The 25,402-nt window shown below is 41.0% G+C and overlaps 3 protein-coding genes across 3 annotated transcripts; 2 read left to right on the top strand and 1 right to left on the bottom strand.

Moving 5' to 3' along the window:
- Window positions 1-853: 853 nt before the first annotated feature.
- On the bottom strand, window positions 854-2,487 carry LOC126776054 (ATP synthase-coupling factor 6, mitochondrial). The gene is made up of 3 exons (XM_050498320.1): window positions 2,385-2,487; window positions 2,076-2,221; window positions 854-1,115 (listed from the first exon to the last, which is right to left on the bottom strand). The coding sequence occupies exons 2-3, from the start codon at window positions 2,219-2,221 to the stop codon at window positions 941-943; spliced, it is 321 nt and encodes a 106-aa protein (XP_050354277.1). The 5' UTR covers window positions 2,385-2,487; the 3' UTR covers window positions 854-940.
- A 712-nt stretch (window positions 2,488-3,199) lies between these two features.
- Window positions 3,200-8,701, top strand: LOC126776146 (interaptin-like). The gene is made up of 14 exons (XM_050498446.1): window positions 3,200-3,314; window positions 3,452-3,615; window positions 3,932-4,134; window positions 4,351-4,538; window positions 5,456-5,562; window positions 6,265-6,439; window positions 6,560-6,655; window positions 6,864-7,069; window positions 7,153-7,399; window positions 7,503-7,562; window positions 7,668-7,811; window positions 7,902-8,030; window positions 8,258-8,398; window positions 8,501-8,701. Exons 1-14 carry the CDS (start codon window positions 3,204-3,206, stop codon window positions 8,600-8,602), a joined length of 2,073 nt encoding a protein of 690 aa, XP_050354403.1. The 5' UTR covers window positions 3,200-3,203; the 3' UTR covers window positions 8,603-8,701.
- A 171-nt stretch (window positions 8,702-8,872) lies between these two features.
- Window positions 8,873-25,361, top strand: LOC126776066 (integrator complex subunit 1). Its single transcript, XM_050498336.1, has 35 exons — window positions 8,873-9,200; window positions 9,526-9,698; window positions 9,942-10,211; window positions 10,706-10,841; window positions 11,280-11,373; window positions 11,589-11,724; window positions 11,867-12,072; window positions 12,140-12,302; window positions 12,437-12,583; window positions 12,652-12,849; window positions 12,944-13,090; window positions 13,706-13,878; window positions 14,933-15,085; window positions 15,223-15,370; window positions 15,514-15,915; window positions 15,983-16,053; window positions 16,196-16,376; window positions 16,471-16,623; window positions 16,699-16,876; window positions 17,245-17,476; window positions 17,888-18,054; window positions 18,206-18,381; window positions 18,462-18,614; window positions 18,989-19,136; window positions 19,437-19,570; window positions 21,535-21,663; window positions 21,955-22,073; window positions 22,191-22,323; window positions 22,390-22,587; window positions 22,687-22,871; window positions 23,024-23,209; window positions 23,278-23,451; window positions 23,529-23,655; window positions 23,928-24,099; window positions 24,679-25,361. The coding sequence occupies exons 1-35, from the start codon at window positions 9,050-9,052 to the stop codon at window positions 24,888-24,890; spliced, it is 5,925 nt and encodes a 1,974-aa protein (XP_050354293.1). The 5' UTR covers window positions 8,873-9,049; the 3' UTR covers window positions 24,891-25,361.
- Window positions 25,362-25,402: the final 41 nt, after the last annotated feature.

The following is a 25,402-nucleotide window of genomic DNA, read 5'->3' as shown; positions in this document are numbered from 1 at the left end:
AGTAAGTACAGAAAAAAAATCACATTACTTTTGGTATTTTGAAAAGAGCTGTCATGGTCTACACTACACACCTGACCTTTTGTTTAGTATCGTTTTTTTTTTCAATCTAATTAAAACTAAACTATATAAGATTTTATAAAAACATATGTTTGTATGTTTTGAATGATTTTTTTATACCCTTATTGCCGTTTTTTTTATTGATAATACTTATTTTCTTCAATAGCCCGAACAAAATAAATTAGAAAAACAGAGGAGAAAAATATATAAATACAGCACAGGAGTTAGCACTATACTAACTGGGTATTATAAAATAAGCTTGTGGTTAAAAGCGAGCAAAGACGTGGCCTCATCGCTACAGTGATCACTTGCAGAAAATATTTGTGAAACCTGAGTAATAAAATTAAGGAGCAAGGTAGTACATTATTAACAATAAAAAAGAAAAATTTAAGCATAGATTTGACGTTTTTTTTTGTTCATCATGTGATCTGTACGCAGGATTTCAGTATCAGCAGCTGCTAGACCAAAGTAAAGAGCAGTTTATCGAAATACCATCAACGTCACATTCAAGATGTTATACGCCGTTTGTGGGTATTTTTTTATTGGTGACATTACGTGACAGTGTGACCATATTTAGTAGATTTCTACGTTTTGGAAGATTACTCGAAGTTCATTACATAAATTAGTAAGATTTTTTTTTTAAATTGAGTTGCGAACTTATTCGAGAAGTTCATTTCGCTGAATTTATGTATGGCAACAAAGCCTAATACAAATTGAAGGCATTGCACAGCTTGCCCATGATCAACGTATTCTCAAATTGATGTGAAATGATTTGGAAACAAATAAAAGTCATACAGATTAATCAGGCTTTAATAACACATTTAGTATGTGACTTGACTGATTATTTTAAATCTAATTTTTATTTTTTTTATGGTACAGCAATTCACTTCTTTGGAGCTTGTTCATCAATAGGGTCTAGAGTTGGTTCTTGGAAGTTGAATGAGGGGAATGAAGTCATATCTACTCCTTTTCCACCTCCAAACTGACGTTCAAGCTTTTCCAGTTCCGTTTTCAACTCTTTCTCTATTGCTGGGCTTGGTTCTACCAATTTGCCGCCACTAGAAAAATAAAAATTACTGCTGTAGATCTATATAAATTTATATCTTAAACAGGTCAGTTGATAAAATATGTTAATGTAACCCTGAATATGACCTCTATGCGTAAGAGTTTTTATAAAAAAATAATTAACAGAAATATGTCATTAGGAAATTTACACAGGGCAGAACATTAACATGCAGCAACTTGTGCTACAGTAGAAATGTATGGTAGAAACAGCTTTGAACTGTCTCCTTAAGAACCGTTACTTTATATGTTTTAATAATAATAGCATTTAATTTCAAGTTTTAATAACCATTATATTTGTTGGGCTAATATCATAGCAGTTGTCTACTTCACTTGCTTATTTTTCTAATATCAATGGTTGTTATTTTATAATTTAATTTTAATAATTTATAAAAAATAATAAAAGAATATTAAATCAACATTAAAAACATATCTGTTTGCTAAATTATATAAAACAAAAAAAAAATTAAACAAAAATGTAATTAGTGCTATGATTACATTTTTTTTTTCTCATTTTGTAATTATTTTTTGTTGATTTGATGTTATTTTTGAATCATTTGACTATTTCTTATAGCAAAATATTAATCAAATGTGAAAATATAATTTTGATTCTATTGCAAAAAGGTCTTTTCTGAAATGTGTCAAGATTGTACTTCTGATTAAAGTTTTTAATTGAAAATTACATGCATAATTAAAAAGTATTAATATTTTTATTCTTAAATACAACAACTATATTATTTAGCATCTTAGTAATGTAATAAATGTACACAATGTACATGTAGGATATTTTTCAACTCACCGTGGCCTAAGACTTAGAAAATTAAAATTTAATTTGGTTTAGATATAAATTATTAAGTCATGTAATAGGCATTTTTTTTTAAAACTGAATTATTTAATGTTATATAGGCCCTGCGAGTTAATTTATGACAAAAGAAGCTAGAAACACGTATACTTACACGCTCTTCTTTTTGTATTCTCTGATTTTGTCTAAAAAGAGTTGCTGAATAGGGTCATTGGCCTTTTGTGCCGCTGCTAGGTTCCTGGTAACCATTACTGAGGTACGAGCTGCCCGAAGGCCGCTAAACAATGATGAACTAAGCATCTGAAAATCAATTTAACAACCTACAGAGCAGTTACATAACTTCAGTGGAAATATTTTTTTATTTGGTGTTATAATTGATTTCATTAATTTATGATATTTTAAATACAAAGCGATGTAACGGTTATTGTATGAAATGAATAGAAATAAATTTTACATAACTAACCTTTAATATTTTTTAGATATAATGGAAATATGTATATTGACAGCTCGTCTCTGGCACACAAAATCCGCCTAAAACGTCACTGTCAAGTTGGCGTAGGATATAATGAGTATAGATAAAATAATAACAATATTAAAATTATATAGGCTTAGTTTTTATATTGAAAATGTAAAAGTAAAACTTAACTATTAATAAGTATTATGGAAAACTTGTTACATAGTTGGATATATTTTTGAATAATTATTATTATTGCAAAAGCAAATCAAATTTATATAAGATCCTCCCGATCCCCACCAACGCAAAGCTGCCCATAAAACAGGCCGCATTTTCACGCTGTACGGCAATGGACAATCTTTGGATATATTTTATTAATTATTTATAAAAGATAATATATTACCATTCTCGGCGATGCGTTATTAAATTAGTTTTTTAAGAACTATATTACATAAAACTAAACATTAAATTCATTTAGAATAATAGGTTCAATATTTTAATTTTTTCAAACTATTGGTTAAATCAAAAGAAAATAAAATAGAAGGAAAAAGTTAGTAGTTAAAAAAACTATGCATATATACCTCCTTATACGTTTTTAATAACATTCATTTTCTTTAACAGAACAATAAAATAGTACGTAAAAAAATATAAAATATTATAAACAAAATTGGCCTGAATGTACGGATGATTTTAGCTAAGTGGTAATACTAACAGGCTTAAAAAAAAAGAGACGCATTTCGCGCCATTTTGCTTTTAAATTTATTGAAGAAAGAGCATATTATTTTATTGATAGAACTGCAAAATAATTCCTGTTGTTTCAATAACATCATGGAGATTGGAGATATAGGTAAAGTTGCGAACAGAAAGAGAATGAACGTAGAAGTAGAAAAACTTCGCGAAAAAGTTTCCAGAGAAACTACTAAAATAATAAAACTGAAGGTAGTTTTCTTATTAACGTGATTTTATAACTATGAAATTATTTTAGAATAAAGTAAATGTTATGTATTTGTATGATTAAACTAAATAAAAATATATTGACAAAATATAGATAGGTACAAGAATTTTATATAATATAGGTGGCTCAAGACACAGCGTACTGGGATTTAAAAGAAAAGTTACAACAAGTTGAAGGCAACCATGAGCGGCTGCAACAGAACATGGTGGAGGTACAGATGCAGCACGAGACGATATCCGGACAGTATCAGGACGAGCTGAGACTGCGTCCCGACACATTGAACAAGTGTGTCCTGTCACAAGTTTAATACAAAAAATACTTTTGAATTTAATTAATACTTACTGAGTGCTGTTTAACCACAAATCGCTCATACCTGCTACATAATAATTATAAATAGATTCCAGTCGTGAATTTTTAACACCGTTCAATATATAATAGTTTTTTTTTTAAACGTACCTCCTAGTTCCCATTCATGGTATTTTATTAAATACTTGAGAAATACCTTTTCACTTTATCCTTATCAATTATAGACAACGCATTTAGAATTTAGTGCAGGATTTTAATAAAACATAGAAGTATTACAACTACATTAATTTCGTAGGCTGAACAGTACTCGTGAAATTTGTGAAGTCCTGGAAGATTATAGTGAGCGTTTGAAAGATACACTGTCTAGATGTAAGGTTGACCAGACCGCTCTGTGTGAGGCGTACCAGAAGTCTGGACAACTTGTTCGAGATATCAAGCATAAGCAGATGCAAGTGGATGAGAAGAATCGACAGGTTATAGGTGGACTGGAGGACAAGGGTAAGGTCGCCTGGTGTACTTTAGACAAAACGAAATATTGTATCACCGTTATTTGTTATTCGGGTTTCAAATTTTTTTGATCAGGTCGATCAAAAAAATAAAAAATAAGTTTGTGTCTAAAATAAATTTACTATAAAACAAATTAAATTTTATATTGTGCTTAAATAAATACGTATTTAATTAAACACAATTAAATTATTATAATTGATTTTATAGTTAAAATGACGAGCGAGCACCAAAAACAGCTGTTACAGCTGTTCTCCGCCACGAAGCAGCAAGCGGACTCTGATATATCTGATCTAAGGAACAAGCTAGAGGCCACCCAGAAGTACAGGGAGGATCTCATGGGCAACGTCAATGACTTGAATAGAAAACTAGATGTGTGCAACTTTAATATCGAAAAGGTTATTTTTATAATAGCTCGATTGATACTTGTGTAGCTCGATTGATACTTGTATAGCTCGATCGATACTTGTATAGCTCGATTGATACTTGTGTTATTCATTTATAGTTATGTCCTTCTAACCGATTGTGTACAAGTTTTGACTGCCTCGTTGGTCTAGTTGCCAAATATAAGACCGCAGACCTCGAGGTCCTAAGTTCAAATCCCATGTCGAGGCAATAAAAAGTTATTGGGTTTCTTTGTCAAAAATTCTCAGTAGCAGCCCGGAGTCTGGAAGTGGGAAGTGTGTACATTCCTGTACCTCGGAAAGCACGTAAATCCGTTGGTCTTGCACCTGAACTCCTTCCGGTCGTATCGGATTACCGTTCTATCGAATTATGAAAGTATACATTTATATATATATCTCTTGAGATTGGTCGCCATGACCAAAATCAATCCGGAGGACATTATTATTATTAAATAGTGTATAATAATAAAATTGACAAAGACACAATACTAATAGATGACGAGCCGGTTGGCGTGGTTGGTAAATACTAGCCTTTCACGCCGGAGGTTGTGGGTTCGATTCCCACCCAGGACAGACATTTGTTTGCATGAACATGTCTGTTTGTCCTGAGTCTGGGTGTAATTATCTATATAAGTATGTTTTTACAAAAGAAAAATAATATATGTAGTTTATCAGTTGTCTGGTTTCCATAGTACGAGCTCTGTACAAGCTTAATTTGGGATCAGATGGCCGTGTGTGAAAAATGTCCCAGGATATTATTATTATAATAATAGTAACAATAAAAAAGTCAGTACAGAAATGGGGTATAAGGTAACCTAACCTAACACCGCCCCCCCTTTCACGCGATCAGAAACTAACTTATAATATAGATAAAAACATTAAATCGTTATGTTTTCATACCGACTTTATAGAAGGATGAAACAATTTCAAACCTGCAAAGAGACATGAAGCAGCTGATCCAAGAGTTTCAGTCTCAGAGCTCTGAAGCCAAGAACACGTTGATGAAACAGGAAAACGAGTAAGACTAACTGTTAGCCATACAAAGCAATTACAGGTCAAAATAAATATGACATTTTTTATTTGTTGTCTTTATATATTTGTTAAAATCTAAAACAATATATAAAAACTACAATTACTAACAGCAATTTGGCTTATATTGCTATGTATACAGATTATATTATTCTTTGGCATTAAATTAAAATTAATTATAACTAGCTAGAATTGTATACAAGGGGAGAGCAGAGAAGCACAAGAAAGTCATTCATTTTATTAAATATAGATTGATAGACTGGCAAATGCGCCAGCTGATTGTAAGCGGCTATCACTGCCCATAGACATCGGTACTGAAGAGATATTAACCACCTCTTACCAACACCAATAGGCCACCAACCTTGGGGGCTAAGATGTTATGTCGCTTGTGCTTGTAGTTACACTCTCTCACTCATCTTTCAAACCGCAACACAACTACATTAAGTTTAGCTGTTTGGTGGTAGGTATGGTGAGTAGGTCACGAGTGGCACCTACCCAAACGGGCTTGCACGAAGCTTTACCACCACGTAAGACCCAACCACCAATTTATAAAAACCGCCGTATTTGGACAATAACAATTGATTTCAATTAACAATTATTATCCTTATCAATTATCGCAAACAGATATTTTGGGTAAGTAATAGAACAATATTATCAATCACAACTAAAATATATATAAAATTACTTAAAGTCTTAAGGAAGCTCTAGAAGTAAATTCTTCACTGAAAAAAGCGCTGAACAATCAGGAGCAGTTCACTCAGAGTATGTGTGAGAAGAATAACAGCTTGCAGGAGAAGCTCATATCACTGGAAGAAGACCAGCTGAACACTTCTACTGTCGTTACAGGACTTAAAATTAACCTTGAGGTCAGGCTATAAGCTACATTGAGTTTGTATTTATTAATTTAAACCCGAGGTTCTTTTGGAATATTTTTTAAATAAGAAACTCTTAAACATTGCTTAAAATAAAACTTTTCTAATATTTAGGAAGCTAATGCTAAGTTAGAAAATCTAAAGAAAGAAATCGCAGCTTTGATTGATGAAAAGGAGCGCTTGATAAACGAAAAAAATCATAATGAACAGGTAAATACGTTATAAAATAACTTATAGTATTTTTCTTACTGAAATGTAACCTGGGCTCTTCAACCTAATAAATAACAGTGATAGATTATACCTTTATTTAAATACAGTAGAAGTTTATGGAGGATTTTATGATACAAAAACAGATAATCAAATATTGGTCCTTCGAGCCGGATCTAAAAAACATTCAATCTTTGTCACCATATTTTAGAGTTTGATTCATTGTCAAGAAGAAATAGAAAAACTAAATCAAGAATTAATTGAGATAAATAAAGAAAAAGATGAAGTAAAATGTCATCTTAGTAAAGCTTTTGAAGAGTCTAATATAAAATCTGTCCGCATTGAAGAACTCACGGCTAATATTCAAAGCTTAATGAAAAATATTGAGGAAATCGAAAATACTCACAATAATTTTAGGCAAGTTAACATAAATGCTAAAATTTTAAATATTTTATTCTTTGTAAAATTCAATCGGTTTTAAAGTTTTTTTTTCTATACAGAGTATCATCTGAAGAGAAAGTTAAAGAGTTATCTGGTATAATTGAATCTCGAGATAAAGAGTTGGACTCCAAAGCATCCACCATCGCACAACTGATGTCGGAACTGAAGACAAGTACTGACGTCAGGTCCAAGCTGGAGACCACCTTGCAGAAGGTCAGGAAGGAGATAGATGTTGAAAGAGACAATGTGAAGGAAAAAGAGAGGAAGATGAATGTGAAGATTGAACAGCTGGAAACTGTTGTCAGAGTAAGTTATTCTACATTCTATCCTATTATATTATATTCTAATTTATTAATTTCATTAATGGACTGTCGTTTATATTTCGATAATGTTAACTCCTTGCTTTCAGGATAAAGATGACGAACTTTCAAAACAAATGTCCATAATTTTGGAGATGAGAAACGAAAAGGTAAAAAAAATTTTTTGGCAATATTTATTGATCTACTACTACTAGCTTTTTATTACTTTGTTATGTCTTGGATCGTCTTACTAAAAGTAATTTGGTCTGTTTCAGGAACGTCTCCAAGAGAAGATCCAGGGTATGCAAAACACAATCGATAACATTCAGAAGGAGTTAACGGGTCGTCCGGTACCGTCCGCGACACGCCTGGAGCCTGAGCTCGACGATAACGCCGTCATGCTCACACCTGGATCTAAGGTACGCTGCGCTTATGAGATCTACACTTTATGCATAACTTTGTTTTATGTAACTGAAAGTGAAAATGTTTAGTGTCAATATTTATTACAGAAGAGTCAGCAACCGAGTTCACCTATCATCCAGAAGACGCAGTTTGCGATGCCACGCCAAGAACCTAAACTGGACAATATGCTCTTCAACCTGTTCAGCGACAGCAGCATGGAAGGGGACACACTCGATGTGAATTATCTTTTATTTAAATCTTTTTAGTATTATATATATATATATATATATATATATATATATATATATATATATATATATATATATGTATAATATATAGAGTCCTTAAATATATGTCTAGTGGTATAGGTTTGTTACAAAGAAATGTATTAAAAATTTTTGAATCGATGGATCTATATTATTGATTTTAATTTATTTTTTATTGATTTATTGACCGATGTCAGGCTTCGGAAGTGAATCGTCGCTTCGCTGCAATGTCTCGCGGTGAACGCGTATCACCGATGGCGCTGGGAGCGCTCAAGCGCCGCAGTGGCATGCCAGCAAAGGCTGCATATAAATTTAAACCTCCAGCACAAGATGGCGACGTAATATATAATATTCATACGATCATTTGTTATTATAAAATATACTCAATAAGTATTATTATATACATATAAGGTTACTCATTATGTTGTTACTATTTTCAGCGTTCAATTTCTCTCTCTCAAGCTAAAAATGAAATGAAAAACAAAGAGCGGAGTTTCTTCAAGAATAAGAGGATGGAAAATAAGCCTAAAAAATTGAAATAATTCTTTCATAAAGCTTCTCGTTAGAAATTTGATTATTTTTTGTTAAATTGTTTTGTATCCACTTGCTTCATTATAAAAAACTATTCAAATTAATAAAAACATATTCACTTTTTCACTAATTTTATGAAAAATATAATGAAATACACAAAGCATTTCTATGTTTTTCATTCTTATTCCTTTATATTCCTTAGAAAAAGAAACGTAGTAATAACAATCATTATTATTGTCAGACGTCAACAGCAACATTCTTGTTGACAACTGAGTCGACAACACGAGCGAACGTCAAAATCAAATTAGTTCTCCTGAAATGTGAAATAGTGTTGTTTGTAAACGAAAATATATATTATTATTCATTCAAAATAGTATCTAAGAATAAAACATTAATTACGTAATGACCTGAAGCTATAAAGTATTATTGCTTAAAGTAGAAATCAAGTGTTTGTTACCATGGAGCGTGGTAAAATGTCTTCAACCGGCCGCGGCGGCAAGAGCAAGGCTCCGCAGCATCCTCAGGATATATTTGCGCTAGGCAGTAAATCTACTGTAGTGGTATCTAGAGACTCAGAGAAAAGAAACATACATAAACCATCTACTAGTAGTAAGTTACAAGCTACAGTATATTCTGAGGCTATCTATTCTGTCACAATATGAAAATCAATCTTAATAATATGATAGATACTCGTTCTTATTTCAAATTATAGTATAAGTAATGTAATTCTTTAAGCTTAGATTTAAAGAGTTAGTATTTCTGATACAATTTCCATCATTTGATAAAGTTTACAACTTTTGAACATAATTTGTCTCTCATTATTGTATTGTCCAATTTTAAATTGTAAAGAAAATTAGAAAAAATGTTTCTTTTATATATTATTAACACTTCATGAAGAACACATTGTTTTTATAATCAAATTGCAAATTTATAGGTGTTGCAGAAAGAAAACGTGAAACAACTGGTTTTGGCAGTCAGCCTCCAAGCAAGAGGGCAAGAATAGGGTCCCCTGCTGAAGCTGTCAGTGGCACATCCTTAGAAGTTGATCCTGTGGATCTTGTTCCTAATGTCCTACAAGCACTGGACACACACAACTCTGATAAATTGGTATTTAGACAATAACTTTATCACTCTAAATTAAATTACTTATTAAAATATATATTTAAAACAATTTGATTATGTTTATCGATTTGCATATTTGCTCTACGCTTCTCTGGAACTAAATCTAGAGATAGCTATTAGTGATAAAGATACCTTTGTTTTATTTTTAATGATAATGGTCTAATTAAAAGATTTTTATCAAATTGTTAATGGTTACTAAAATACAATAAGAGTCCTTAATATTTTCAGCTAGGTCTGTTAACAGGATCCATAAGACTTCTTAAATCTCAGCGCTCGAAACCAGACCCAATCCTTTGCATGAGTATGCTATATTTGACTAAAATTCGTCCAAATATGTTTGCTCATGAGACAGTAACACAGACTCTGTGCACACTGTTGAAAAGAGAACAGGGTGCAGCATTCAAAAGCAAAGGAAATCCACTTGTTTTTGTACTGGCATGTAACATGCTATATGCTGGACACAGAGATGGTAATAATTGGCCTGATACATTTATAAAGGTGAGAATTTACATCATATTAATATTATTAATCTTGATTATAAAGCAGCTATATAAAAACAAAGTGAAAAGGAACAATTTATTGAAGAGCAGTTTTTAATTGCATGTATACAGCTTGTCTTTAAGCTGTTTAGTTTAGTTTATTGTACTAAAGTTACAATATCCATTCTAGTATTTAAATTTTAAATTGTTGTCATTCTGAAGTCATAAACAATGAATTTATTATTGTATTTTTGAGGTTTTTACTTTTACTTATTATTATGACATTATTATTTGTTTTAGTTTTTTTAGTAACTATTAAGACAAATAATATTGTATTGTAGTATTTACAATTTTTATTTAACTTTCAAAAAGTATATTTGTTTTTGGGAATGACATTTGTTATTAAGCCAGTCAAACTTTATGATTATTATTTAGTGAATGATTTAAAAGAAACCGGAAGAAGTAGTAATTATAATAATAAATTTCTATCACATTTGACTGGGTTTTTTTCAGGTATATATAGAAGATGCTCTTAATGAGCGTTGGTGGGTGGACTGTTCCTGGTGTAAATGCTTGGTGGAGAACATTGTTACAGCATTTGGAACAAAGCAGCCAGCTGCTCATCTAATTCCCAGTGACAATGCATTAGGTAAGATTAAGAGGATTAACCTATGTGTGTATTAATATGGGAAGGGTTATATATTATTCAGTATTTATTATATATCATAACATTTGAAACTAACTTATATAACTCACGTATTAGTCTGATATATATTTGTTTCGACAATGTTGGACTGTTGACAATACTAACATCTATATATGAATTTTTTGTGCTAGTGTTTTGTTCACATGATCGGTAGTTGTAACAATTTCAAAGATGGCGCTCTTCGCTGCACTTTGATTCACTTGATTCAGAACAAATATATTTTATTTTGGCAAAAAAAGTTAATTCCTATAGTTTCATCTTTTTGATCATTTTATTTACAGTCATGCCCTATTTTCTGAAAGTAAACAGGTAAAAAATTAAAAATATCATTAGTCTTTGAGATTAGGGATAGAAAAAATAATATTGAACAATATTTATCAGGTACAATGTCACCATCTGGTTCAGGGTCCCCACTGATGGGGAGCAATGAAGACGACACTGACAACACTGAGCTTGAATATTCGGTATTCCCGAGGTAAGAATTGACACCTCTCTCTTGTGTTCTTAATTTTTTTGGCACATATTCATCTCCATACACACGTGGTATATAGCAGGACCCTTATATAGTATCCTAACATAGTTGTTTGAATAGTTTGGTCAGTTACACATTGCAATTTTTTTAGATTCATATATTAGTGTAGACTATCATATGCTACGGCAACATTTGACTTTCATCCATGTTCTATGCAGGTACTCCAGTAGCTACGAGACTGTGGAGGCGCTGGTGCTGGAGGCGATCAAGGAGCAGATCCAACGACGAGCCGCGCCCGACGCTATCGGCAAAGGCTTCCTCAAGCTGCTCTCTGCCACGTGTGGTTTTCCGGAGGTTAGCTTTGTTTGCTTATTTGCTACTGTAACAATTGGTGCAAACTGCAATAATTTTGTTAATTTAAATAAATGTTTTGTAATTAATAGCATGAATTTGTAATATCTTGAATTTCTAAATATTTCATGGAGTGTGCTTGTAGATCCGCATGATAGCGGCGTCCCGGCTGGAGGCGTGGCTGCACTCGGGCAAGCTGTGGCGCGCGGCGCAGGAGCTGCTGGCGCACGTGTGCGCCAACGCGCACGCCGCCGGGCCCAGCGCCGCGCGCGACCACGAGGTGCTGGCGCAGCTCGCGCGCATGCGCCTCAAGACCAAGCCGCTGCAGGCCGCCTACCAGGCCTGCCTCAGGTGCGCCTCGCCGCCGCTCTTGCCGTGACGGATGTGGCGTCCCGCTAACTTGAGCCTGTTGTTGTAGGGAGATGGTGTCGGAGAGCCCGGCACTCCTGCGCAGCGTGGTGACACACACCATCTACAACGAGCTGTCCAACGTGCGCTCGCCCAACAACATGGCGGTGCTGGCGGCGCTCATCCAGGCGCAGCCGCAGCTCGTGCCGGCTGCCATGGCTGACACTTACCAGGTTCATCACTTACGATCTTATTACACCCATGTTATGACGATACAAAAACTCGAGTGGCGTGGCGGATGTGACATACATCTGTTCCGCTAACTAAATATCTCTTACGAAGTATTGACAATAGTGTTGGTGCACAGGAGCTGGTGGTGCGCACGGAGGACTACCTGCGGCCGCTGCGCGCGCTGACCCGCGAGTGCGTGCGCGCGACGCGCTCCGACGCGCAGGCGCTGCTGCCGCTGGCGCGCGCCCTGGCTCACCCGCCCCCCCTCGACCCCCCCGCCGAGGTCAGCGCCGCCCCTCCGCCCGCTCTCCGCGTGCGACATGCGCCTGTAACGTGCCCGTGTGTGTGCAGGTGCGCGAGCGCGCCTTCCAGTCGTTGGCGGACCTGTTCTGCCTCTGCTGTCTGGTGACGGCGGCGCACAGCAAGCACGCCAGCGACTATCGCTCGCAGCTGTGTGCGCTGCAGCAGCAGGCGCTGGGCTGGCTGCTGGACACCGCCGTCGCCGTGTACCGGCCCGCGCGGCACGATTGCCTGCACGTGCTCAACAAGGTACGCGCGAGCATCACCGTGCGCGTGGCGCTCAGCTCAAGAAGCTATCGAGCACCCAGTTCGCTAGAATGATACGTAATTGGAACGTACTCAGATAATGTTCGTGGAGCCGGCGGAGACGTACAGCAAGGTGGACAACTGGCCGCCGGAGTCGGAGCGTGCTCTGACGTACCGGCTGTGCTGCGAGGCCCCGCTGCCGCAGAACACGCTCCTGCGACTCGTCTTTATCGGTCTGTCGAAGGTGAGCTCATTTTAAATAACTGTCTATTGTGGATAGTAATTTGAAGGCAGAAAAATAGTTAAATTTTTAAAGCATTATTGGCGACGTAAAGGTCACAAGCACCCTTGAGCCTTTACAATTGCATCGAGAGATAGCAGCGTTGAGCGCCTTCTATCGACTGTATCACGGCGAGTGCTCTGAGAAATTATTCTCTCCAATTCCTGCTTCCTTCATAATCTACGCGTGCTGGCTCTCGATGTCACTGCCTAACTGTGACATCAATTCCATCGCGCACAAAGAAATTTGACAACTCTTTTCTTTTTCGCACTTCCAAAAAATGGATTTTTTTACCAGCTCACGTGTTCCCCTCCTCTTACAACCCGGGTTCCTTCAAACGAGGCGTGAAGAGGCATCTTGCGGGCCGGCAAGGCGGGGACGGCTAGTACAGAACATTCTTCCCGACTGTACTGGCCGTCGTCGCGTTTGGACTCTACTACCACTTACCATTAAGTGGAGTAGAGTCATTTGCCTTCCCGGCAAATATATAAAGAAAAAATGTCCTTGTTTTTCTCGCATTTATAATAATATTAGTACATATGAATTTGCGATTCTTATATAATTTATCCGCACACGTAGGATATCCCCGTGCCTCCAACCGAAGTGTTCGAGCTGATAGAGCAACTGGTGCGGCGCGCTTGCGCACTGCCGCCGGAGGATCAGCCTCTGCAAGTGGACAAGCTGGAGATTGCAGACTACATATTCCAGCTGTGCCAGTTCCACCCACCTGACAATATCACCTTACCGGCTGGGTATGAAGATATATTTTTTACACATTTGCTTTTTAATTATATACTTTTATTTAACGTTACTAGTTTGTATGTATTGGTTACGGAGCAACCGTCCCTGGTTTCAAATTCAATTGCAATCAACTATTTAAGCTGAATGTCTGCACTTTCACTTTTAAACTTTTATGCTGGTGGTAGAGCTTTGTGCAAGCTCGTCTGGGTAGGTACCACCTACTCATCAGATATTCTACCGAAAAACAGCAGTACTTGGTATTGTTGTGTTCCGGTTTGAGGCGTGAGTGAGCCAGTGTAATTACAGGCACAAGGGACATAACATCTTAGCTCCCGAGGGTGGTGGCGCATTGGCGATGTAAGCGATGGTTAACATTTCTTGCAATGCCAATGTCTATGGGCGTTGGTGACCACTTACCATCAGGTGGCCCATATGCTCGTCCGCCTATCTATTCTATAAAAAAAATAAACCGTCTCTGGTGATAATACAATCTAAAATACTATGCTTAACTCTTTTGTACAAAACACAGAGTGTGGGCAAAAAAATGGAGGTACCCCCTGGATTTTTCTTATAATTTAATTAAAATATTTTTATGACCTGTAACTAATTTGCAAATTATTTGCACAATTTAATAATTTTTAGTTGTTTTATTATGTTAAAACAAATTGTATCCACTTTTGCTTAGAAATGAGTATCTTTTTTCTCTATTATCGATAGAATCTAAATTTGTAACTTACTTATTTTTAATTTACATTTATCTTGTATAACGACTATTAGAAAGTGTTCACAAGAGCTTACTTAAGTAAACATATAACTGACGCGTGTCAATAAAGAAAATATTAACGAATGGCGGCCGATCACGTGCCATTTCACTCGCACACTATTCGCGTCTCTTTTTCAGTTTGTACGATTAAAAACAATTCGCGAACATATATACAAAAATCGAGTCAATCAAATTAATATTTTGTTTTAAATCTAGAATTACAATAAAATATATAAAATATTGAGGTATTATTTTGGGTACGTATCGAAGAGGAAAGTGATTGTCAACATCGATGTTCGAAGGTACACGCCTCCGGCTCTAGCCATCACTTCGCTGTACTGGCGCGGCTGGATGTTGCTGACGATGCTGGCGGCGCACAACCCGCAGGGCTTCGCCGAGCGAGCAGCGAACACGTACCCCACGCTGCGGGCGCTCATCGAATGCTGTATCACCAGGTTACCTTTGCTGAACTACCTTTGATATTTCTAATGGATAAATCGTAATCTAGAGATCAGTTATAGTTTTTTTTTTTAATTGGTACATCTACTATTAATTATACTGCACAATCACTACCTACCACTGCTCCCGCCAGCAAGCCGTCCATCGAGTGGTCGGGCGCGGGGGAGAGCGAGCGGCTGGAGGCGGAGCGCGCCACGGTACTGCAGCTGGAGACGCACCTGGCCGCCGCCAGCAACGCCAAGCTGCCCGTCACGGAGCACTCGTCCCGTCTGCTGGCGCAGGTGACTCGCTTCTATTCGAACGATGCATACATTCAGCTCACGAATACTATTCGTAGTCGAGCTGATAATAAAAAGAGACATATTAAAAGTAAACTATTTTCCGTTTATATCCTACTTAATAGTACTTGATTTCGTTGTAATAGTTGACGACGCTGGAACCGCTGGGCCCGGCTCGCCGGCCCCCGGCGGGGGTGCTGGAGGCGCTGCAGGCGCTCAGCTCGCAACTGCGCCTCGGGCGCCTGCTGTGCCGGCAGCCCGCGCTCCTGCTGCAGCTGGTGGAGCGGCACGGCACGCGGCGCGCCATGCCGTGGCTGCACCAGCTGCTGCGCCACGACCGGCTGGAGCTGAGCGTGCTGCCGGTGCAGTGCCTTTGCGAGTTCCTGTCGGCGGGCGGCGCGGGCGCGGGCGAGGCGGGCAAGGCGGGCGAGCTGTGCGCGCACCTGCGCCGCACGCTGCACAGCGAGGACGGCGCGCGCGCCGTGCTGCACTACTACCTGCAGCGCCTCGCGCACGCGCACGCACCCACGCGCGCCTCCGCCAACCGGGTGCGTCTCGCGACACCCCGCCACCCCCGCCCCGCCCGACGCGCTCTCACTGCCCGCTCGCTTGCAGGGCCTGAAGCTGGTGCTCTCGCAGTCGGACGACGCCGTGGAGATGGACTACAACGCCGACGTCAATCCGGAGTGAGTAACGTCTCCGACCCGCGGGGTCTCGGCCGAGGTTGTATGCAAACATTTATCGCCCTTCCAAAATTTCAAACATGCAAATCGATGCGGATGTGATCGCGACCGTGGGATGCGTGATGTGTAGTGGCGGTGTCGGCAGGTCGTGGCTGAGCCTGCTGCCGTCGCTGCGCCACTGGGAGGCGCTGCGCGGCGAGGCGGTGCGTCGCGTGCGCGCCGCGTGCCTGGTGGAGTGCGCGCCCCCCCACGTCGCCGCCTATCTCGGCTTCCTCGCGCAGCACGCGCACCACCACCATCCCCACGACCTCACCGACATCGTGCTGGTGAGCTAACGAACCTGACGCTAGCTACATAAGAAATAAAACGTAACTGTTGTTGTTAATTAAACTCTAAACCTCGATTGATTACTTGGCGTAGGATCTCAGTCAGGTGTTAATGGAGCGCACCACGGTGATGGGCTACGTGCTACCCCCCGTGGATTCCAAGGAGACTCCTCGAGACGAGAGGCTGCTGGCTCAGCACAAGGCGCTACACGCGCTCACTACCATATTCTATATGCATCTCAGACAGGTATATTTACTGTCGCTGAATATTTTGGTGAAGTGTTTCAGACCCATATTTGTTAATATTCATTTTCTCCCAAAGGTGTTGTCAAACGAAATACCAGAGATACAGGAGCCGGTGGAGGAGGGCGGCGAGGGATCCGGCGGGTGGAACGCCGGAGAAAAGGTTATGCTGCAGTGGGCCAATGGACGACAAGCTAACTTGCACGTCGTTGTTGCGCATGCGCATCTGAAGTTGCTATGTTTTGGACCTTCGTACTGTAAGTTAATCAGATCGTCATATAAATAAAGTTATTTTTGGTCGTACCTGGTGTAAGCCATTCTGGGCGGGTAGCAACTAGTCGGCAGTTATTCTTGCAGCAACATATTGTTGTATTTTTTGTTACTATTCTCCAGTCATCCGGGACACTTACAGGCTCTAGCGATACAATGCTGATCAGGATTGGAGGCTCGTTGATGGTTTAAAAAATTTTCTATATTTCCTACAGTGTCAGGTGACCAATAAAAGAAATAAACAGTTGTTCCACAGCCAACGTTTGTGTGAGATGCTGGCTCACAAGGTCACGCATAGTAACCGCTAAACCCTTTAAAATATATAATAAGTCAAATGAGCATCGCTCCCGCGCAGTGGACTCGAACCAAGAGATGTACTCGTGGCTGCAGTCCACGTGGGTGGGGGACGCGCCCGAGGCCTTCGTGTCGGAGTCGTCGGATGAGGCCGTGCTGCTGCCGGACTGGCTGCGCCTGAGCCTCGTGCGCTCGGCGCGCCCGGCGCTGCTGGAGGCCGGTCTCCGGGGCCTGCCGGCGCACAAGCTGGCGCTCTTCATACAGACCTTCGGCATGCCCGTGTCCTCCATGAGGTCAGTGCCTCTCCCCTTTATACTAACATACTACAATGTTTCAGTACACAATATTGATATAAATCAACGTCCCCTATTGAAATGTTTTAACTAATTCATAATTTACAAAAAGAAGATTTGGATGTAAAAAAAATGGAAAAAATCCACAACTACTATATACAACTTCAATTATTTTAATTATTTGCCAAACATTACATCGTTTTATTTTTTAATGAAAAATTTCGCAAAAGTGAATACATCAATAGACGAAGTTAAAAAGCAAAATATCACGTACAAACAATATTTGAGACGACTCGTCGATGCCGTTTCCGAAATATCGATCACAAATACTCGATATCAATAATACAAGAATTACTCGTTCAGTATTACAAAGTCACATTCCGCAATCTCTTCGATAAACGCGTGTTGCAGCGCGCTGCTGGGCGCGCTGGACGCGTGCCCCGCGGGCGCCGTGGTGCGGCTGGGCGTGGAGCGCGCCTACATGGCGCAGCTGCTGCGCGTGCAGCGCGCGCGCGGCGCCAGCGGCGGCCACGCCTTCGCCGCCGCGCTGCGCCTCAGCCGCCCGCACTACCCGCCCGGTGCGTAGCGAGGCGCAGCGTAGCCCCCTAGCGCTGTGAACCGACTGGTTCACTAAATGTCGTAATTTTACTTTCTTTTTCCTCTGAGCCGGGCCGTCGCCTGGCTCCAGCGACACTATAATCGATGGCATGTTTTTCGTTTTCGAACTAGACGATACGCTTTTCACCGAGGAGGGTCTCCCGGACGAGACGGAGGATCCCTGGAGCGGTCCGCGCCAGACCGCCGAGCTGGAGGCGGGGCAGATCGGCGCCCTGATGGCCACCGCCTTCGCGGGGGCGGACTCCTACCGCGGGGACCTCGACATTGCCTTCACGCAGCTACATGGAGTGAGTCGAACGATCCCCGAGAACCCTGCGACACGGAAAAACCTTGCAAAAAAATGTTCTGAGCTGGCCCCCGTGCGCAGCTGCTGGCGGCGGAGGGCGGCGCGGGCGCGGCCACGCGCGCCGTGCTGGCGGCGCTGCGGGCGGCGCGGGCGGCGGCGCTGCTGCGGCGGCCCGCACTCGCCGCGCCGCTGCTGCGCGCGCTGGCTCGTCTGCGCCCCGCCGCGCTGCCGGAGGTCGGTGCCGGTCAATACGTTCTACACTCTCAATACTGACTCGCTTTGTGGCTTCGTTTAGCCACTGTTTTGTAGCAAGTCTTATCGAGTGAGCAGTTATGTTTACACAGTGTATAAATACGGTTCACGAGTCTATTGTACTGCAAGAAGTCGTTGTCCTTTAAGTACTTTTATTGAATTGTTAGCTGTTAATGAAAAGTAATTTTACTCAATTATATTTTGGGTTTCCACTCGGGTCGTTTTTAAGTCGCAGCCGGTCGTCCTTTACACAAACGCGTATATTTGCATGTGTATAAAAGACGACCCGCTGCGACGTCGTGGACGATCGACCCGGTTGTGAGCGTAACACCGTCGCCTGTCCGCACGCTGTGCAGACGGCGGGCGCGCTGCTGAGCCAGTGCAAGCTGTCCCGCGGGCCGGTGGTGGAGGCGCTGCGGGCGGCGCGCGGGGCGCCGGCGCGCGGGGCGCCGCTCGTGCCGCGCGTGCTGCCCGCCGCCGCCACCAAAGACCAGCTCGTCGCCGGTACGGGTCTTTGCTGACTACTTTGTGATTTACGATATCTTTGAGTACCACCTCGTCCGCTCCCCAGAAATTCTACCATAGAAGGCATTTTTAGAGCACGTCAAAGTAACACCTGAACTCTCTCCGATCGTATCGGAAATTGCCCTCCCATCGAATAGTGAGCGGGTGCCTGTGTTTACGTACACACATGCGCACTATTCAGGACGACATCATCAACTTATCATACATCACACAAAAATAGCCCTCTATATACATATAATATTATCGACTATATATAATAAGTAAATGATTAATTTCAAGCCCTGGAATCGGCTACACCGAGCACGCTGGAGGCGCTCGGTAATGAGATCATCGAGACGCAGGACACGCAGGTGGTGGTGGACACCATCACGCACCTGCTCGAAAAGAACCAGGAGGGTCGCTATGAGCTGCAGGTAATTTTAATCAATATTTCTCCGTTGTGCCCGAGTTGGTTCATGTCCATTTATTATAACCGTTTTTATGGTACAATTTTCTACGAGGCGTCAGCCTATCGATATCGATCTTAAAAAATATGAAAAAAGTAACAAAAAAACATATAAAAACTCTATAACTAAGTACATTTCTTTTTCGAATTGATCGGAGCTCCTGGCCCAAATGGCTTCGATATATATTTATACTCTATTCCAATGAAAATAGGAATAAATAAAAACAAACCGTAGGTAATTTTAAATATTCCAAGTGATTTGCTGATGACTCCGCTATATTATGCACTACAAACAGTTCTTGATTAATATCTTCATTTGTAATACAACAATATTTTACTTTACTACTTAAATCCACTTTAATTTTACTTCCAAAGTTTCTAAAACAGTTTTGCCGACTTTCAAGACGCCATTTTTCGATGAACTGACAATTAATATTAAGGTCTCGATCAAGGACGTTTGCTAAACGAATGGAAAATGATGAATTTATACAGATAAAAAATACATTATTTTAGTTTCTGTCACAAAATTTAATTTTTTAAAATAGATATTTGTTTATTAATTTGTATATAATATGGAATATGAAATATTTGGAAAAAATATAGAAAGTTATCTAATATTCGATAATAACTTTATATAGTAACGTAAGTAACGAAAAAAAAATGTTTTAAATTTTTTTTTTAATTTTAAAGATATAAAAAATTTAAAATCGCAAAACATAGATTACTTTTTTGCATAACAATAATCAATTTATAGTTTTGAAAATAATACAAAAGTAAAACATGCGTCTTTGATCTTTCTCACATGATACGGTGCACGGGTGATTATTCGGAATTATTAAAAGTTTTTCTATACGACCTGTCTTTGTTTAAACGGACTGTGATTGAAACGGATTTTGTATTTACGACCTTTTGCTTTTGCCTACTGACTTTTGTTATGTATTCGACACAAACTAAGCTTATTGAACATTTTTATTTTAATTTAAAAATTAAGGTAAGTTTTCATTTTTAATGTTATATGTATATTTTTTTCAAAAATTTGAATGCTAAAGAATATATTTCAATCTTGTTTATTTAAAGTTGATAGTCGTTATGGGTAAAATATAAAATAAGATTTTTCTTTGATAGATATTCAAAATATAATTTAATCGAAGTCTTAGTATTATAAAATACGTCACATAATATTATTTGAAAAGTATACTTTATTATTAAAACATAAATTAATGTTTCTTTTTATTTATGTTGGCAATATAATATAGATTGAAAACAAAATAAAATATATTCAAATAAATAAAATTGAGGGTGTTTTTGTGATTAAAAATAACTGCCTCTTTTTAAGTTAATCAGTACATTGTATTAAAAGAGGAAGAAAAAATTAAAAAATTAGATGGAGTCCTTGATACAACGAAGTTAGACCGTACCAAATTTATTATTAATGATGAGAGCTTAAAATCTGAATCTGAATAAATTTTTGTTTAATAATTGTTTTTTTTTACCTGTAATTCATATAACATATTATATCTATTAAAATTTATATAAAATTACGTTTAAAACCGATAAAGATATCTATATTGTAATAAGTATTTCATACTTTATCATTCATTCATTAACCCACTCATTCAATAATTTTCCCTCACTAGTCTAACTCAAATGTCATGTCAATTCAAGGTCAAAGTTGCTTATTTACCTTCCCTACTAACATTGGAATAGAGTATTCAGCATTTGTTAATAATTTAACTACAACACCCATCCTACCCTCCGATGCTATCGAATCGTAACTATGATAGATTACATTCGACCTCTGCATTTGCTCTTTTTAAGAACACAGTTTCTCGTCAGATAACCCATGTTCTAGTTTCAGAACCCTTTTTTTTTAAAAAAAAAAGGTCTCGTTGGCAGCTAGATTTATCTTTGTGACTAATGTTTGCGTCGAAGGTGAAAGACGACCCGGACGACGACAAGTTCAGTGCGTGCGCACAGCACGTGCTGTCCCGACGCGGCCTGGGCTGCGGCCTGCTGCTGGACTGGCTCTCGGAGCTGCAGCGGGAGACGCTGGGCAGGCAGGCGAGTGGAACATTTCCATTGTCAATTATATAATATATTATTATGTCGCGTTTTTATTGTTATTTATGTAACTCGAGCAAATCCGTGACGGCAGATTTTAATACCTCCAATAATAACACAACGTCTGCCCGTCTGCTTCGGAAGACAAAGCGTTGTGTAATTTTACGAAGTTTATTAGTGAAGAGGAAAAGTTATTTCATTTATTACTATGGATACTAGGTGCGGGAGGAACACGATACAAACATTGTTCTCGTACGATGTATACTATAATGAACGATAACGTCGGCACAGATGCGGCTGATGTTCCAGCGCGGCGGGGGGGCGTGGCGCCCGCTGCTGGTGACGCTGCTGGCTCACCGCGCCTCGTGGCGCACCCTGCACGCAGCTCTCGCCGCGCTCACCGAGCACGGGTACGGACAGGGACTCCAAAACATATTCAAACTGGCTAGCGTTATATGGAGACTCGCGTAAAGTGAAGTTCGCTACCTCGATTAAAAATTTATTATAATTAGAATATATATAATTAGAGGCTGGTCGGCGAAGGCGGTGCTGGACTTCGCGGAGACGCTGATCGGCAGCCCGCGCGTGTGGCAGGGCCGCGACCGCGCCACGCCCAAGCACCACTCGCCCGACGACTCGCTGCGCCTGTCGCACCACCAGGTACCCCGCCGCCCCGTCACCTAGTGACGTCGGCGACGACCGAGGCTGACGGCCGCCCGCCCGCAGCTCGGCGTGCTGATCGGCTACGTGGGCGCGGAGGCGCGCGAGGCGGAGGCGGCGGAGGGCGCGGAGGCGGCGCGGCGCCGCATCGAGGCGCGCCTGCCGCTCGTGCTGCGCTGCTGCGCCGCGCCGCACGCGCTGCTGGCCGCCGCGCTCGCCGCCGCGCGCTCGCACCCGCTGCTGCTGCTGCTGCTCTACATGAAGGTCGGACCCTCCCCTCGCGGCCGCACGAGTTTCATCGTACTATTCCGGTCAGCCGAAGTCTCTCGCTCGGAATGTTCACGGCACTTTCAACGCCCTCAGGTGCCGAAGGTGCTCCAGCTGCTGCGCGAGTGCGAGGATCTCCCTCCTGCGACGCCGCAGCTGCTGGTGGCGGGCGAGGCTCGGGCGGTGGCGCGCCGCTCCACGAGCGCCACCGACCGCGTCGCGCACGCGCTGCTCACCGCGCTCGCCGCGCCCCACCACCACTCCAAGGAGCACTCGCAGAAGTACAGCGGCCCATGTTTCAAACTAATATATAAATAACAATTTATTACAACAGTACGCAACCCTTTCGACCGTGAAGCGTTACCGGGTTAAACTCTAAATCGTACAAATGAAATATAACATAGCTAACCTCCCACTCCCCGGTGGCGCGCAGAATGTGGCGCACGGAGGCGGGCGCGCGCGGCGTGTTCGCGCGCTGCGCGGGCGCGGGCGCGCGGGCGCTGCCGCTGGCCGGCGCGCTGCTGCGCGGCGTGCGCGCGCGACAGCACCACCACCTGCAGCACCTGCTGGCCGCGCTCGAGGTGCTGCCCGATGCCGACCTCTTCGAGCCCCCGGCGGGGTGAGTGGTGATCTGGCAGAGACTATGCTCATGTCGAAACATTTGCGCTAACACCCTTCCGTTTGTAGCGATGAGGTGCACGGCATCCTGGAGTGCTTCCTGAACATGCTGAAGAGCGGAGGCGGCGGCGGCGGCGGGGGCAGCTCGCTGGCGCACCGCGTGGCGGCGCTGCTGCGGCGGTATCGCGCCGCCCGCCCGCAGCGCGCTGCCGCACTGCTGCACGCGCATCGCGACACCATAGCGTGAGTGCTCCGCGACTCATTAATTACGAGTAATTACATGAAGTTCGGTTTGTTAACGTTTGTATTTGTGTCGTCAGGTCCCAGGCGGCGCTCGCGGGCGTAGCGGGCGGGGAGGGGGCGGCCAGCGCTGCGCCCCCCCCACACGCGCTTCAAGCCCTGCGGAGACGCATCGCGCCACCCGACGAGCTGCACTGGCTAGTGCAGGTTAACCCCGTTAAACTTTGTTGCTTGTTCTTGAATTCCTTAAGGATTAATCCCCGGACCGGTACTATTTAACATTTTTGTCATATAGATGTAGTCGAGAATTATCTTATCAATTATTATATTACTTTGTGTAATTAACTCGAACCGTTCAGACACTACCGTTCTTAAAGGCTCAGTTGTACTGCAGAATTTTTGTTGACTTACGTGTAATATCCGTCGCAAATGAAAGAAACGCCATGTGACCTTGAACACCGGTGTGCCGATACCCTCAGGAGGTGGAGGCGTGGGGCGTGCGGCGCGGCGGCGCGTGGGGCGGCGCGGCGAGTGCGGACGCGCTGCTGCGCGCGGTGGCGCCGCTGGCCGCGTCGACGCACGCGCCGCTGCGGACGGCCACGCTGTCGCTGCTCACCAAGCTGCTGCCCGCCGCACCGGACACGCATCCCGGTACGAAACGACCTACTCCTGTCTTGTGCTGTTCTTTGCAATCGCTGTTTCTTCCTATAGACTTTCCCCCTTTTTTAAAAAAATAATCAAATATGCATTTATTTGTAGTTCTGCAAGTAATTCTTACTTGTATTTTCTTGAATTGGAAATGATGTATAACCTAAATTATGTAAGCTACTATGTCACATACACATCAAATGCACTTATACACCAGCTTCTGTAGAAAAAACGTATCTAGCGCGTCGGGGTAGGTACTATCCACTTATCAGATATTCCACCGCTAAGTAGCAATATCTAATATTGTTGCGGTCCGATTTGAAGGGTGAATGAACCAGTGTAACTACATAAAATCTTAGTTGAAGATATAAGAAAAGGTTAATATTTCTTTCATCGCCTATGTCTATGGGCGGTACACCACCGCTTACCATTACCATCAGGTGACCTATTTGCTCGACTACCTATAAGAGAAAAAAATACCATAAACGCAAATACACAACTGTAAGACTTAGTTATAAACTTGTTTGGAGATAGAATACATGCTAGTCTTAATTAATAATGTAATAACATTTAATTATTTAGGTCTTCAAGCAGTTCTGGAATGCCTCGACTCAGATCAACCGGAAATAGCTCAATCAGTGCTGGATAAACTACCTGAGCTGGTAGTGGGCATGCAGGAGCATGCAGCGCGGATCCTGACATTCGTCTTCGAGCTTGGATTACGCTCAAGGCTACCGGTTGAACAGTGCATCGCTAAATGCGTTTCGACCATCAACCTAAATAGGGGTTGCTGATTAATGATCCCTACTGACTAGACTCCAGAGAAAAAAATATTAATTAGAAAATAACTTTGGAATGGTTGGCCAGTAAAAATAAATTAAGAAAGAAATGGAAAGAATGACTTGTACACCTAATTAAAATATTGACCCCCAGTAAGAGAAAAAGGGCATATCAGATGAGTTCAAACAAGCTGGCTGTTGTAATAGCTTATTTGTTCTGAAGCATATTAAGTACTTTTTATTCTATCTTTAAAAACATATAAACATCATTTTTGAGAGGACATCTATTAATAAAAGAATATAATTTTCTTTCTCATTGTACATATTTGTTATGTATACTGTCTTAAAAATATAAGTGAGTCATGGAAATGTATAAAAAATGTTACACTGTATACAGTAACCTCTATGTTTTATCTTTAACAAGACTTAGTTATGTAAAAAATTCAATGTAAATATGTTTTCACAAGTAACTAAAGGCAAAATGTGTATGTTTTTTGATTGTATCCCTTAGTCAAGTATTAAATGAA

The sequence above is a fragment of the Nymphalis io genome, chromosome 19, assembly GCF_905147045.1.
Source record: "Nymphalis io chromosome 19, ilAglIoxx1.1, whole genome shotgun sequence".
Lineage (NCBI taxonomy): Eukaryota > Metazoa > Arthropoda > Insecta > Lepidoptera > Nymphalidae > Nymphalis > Nymphalis io.
The sequence above is the reverse complement of the archived record's forward strand: the minus strand, read 5'-3'. Positions and strand labels throughout refer to the sequence as shown.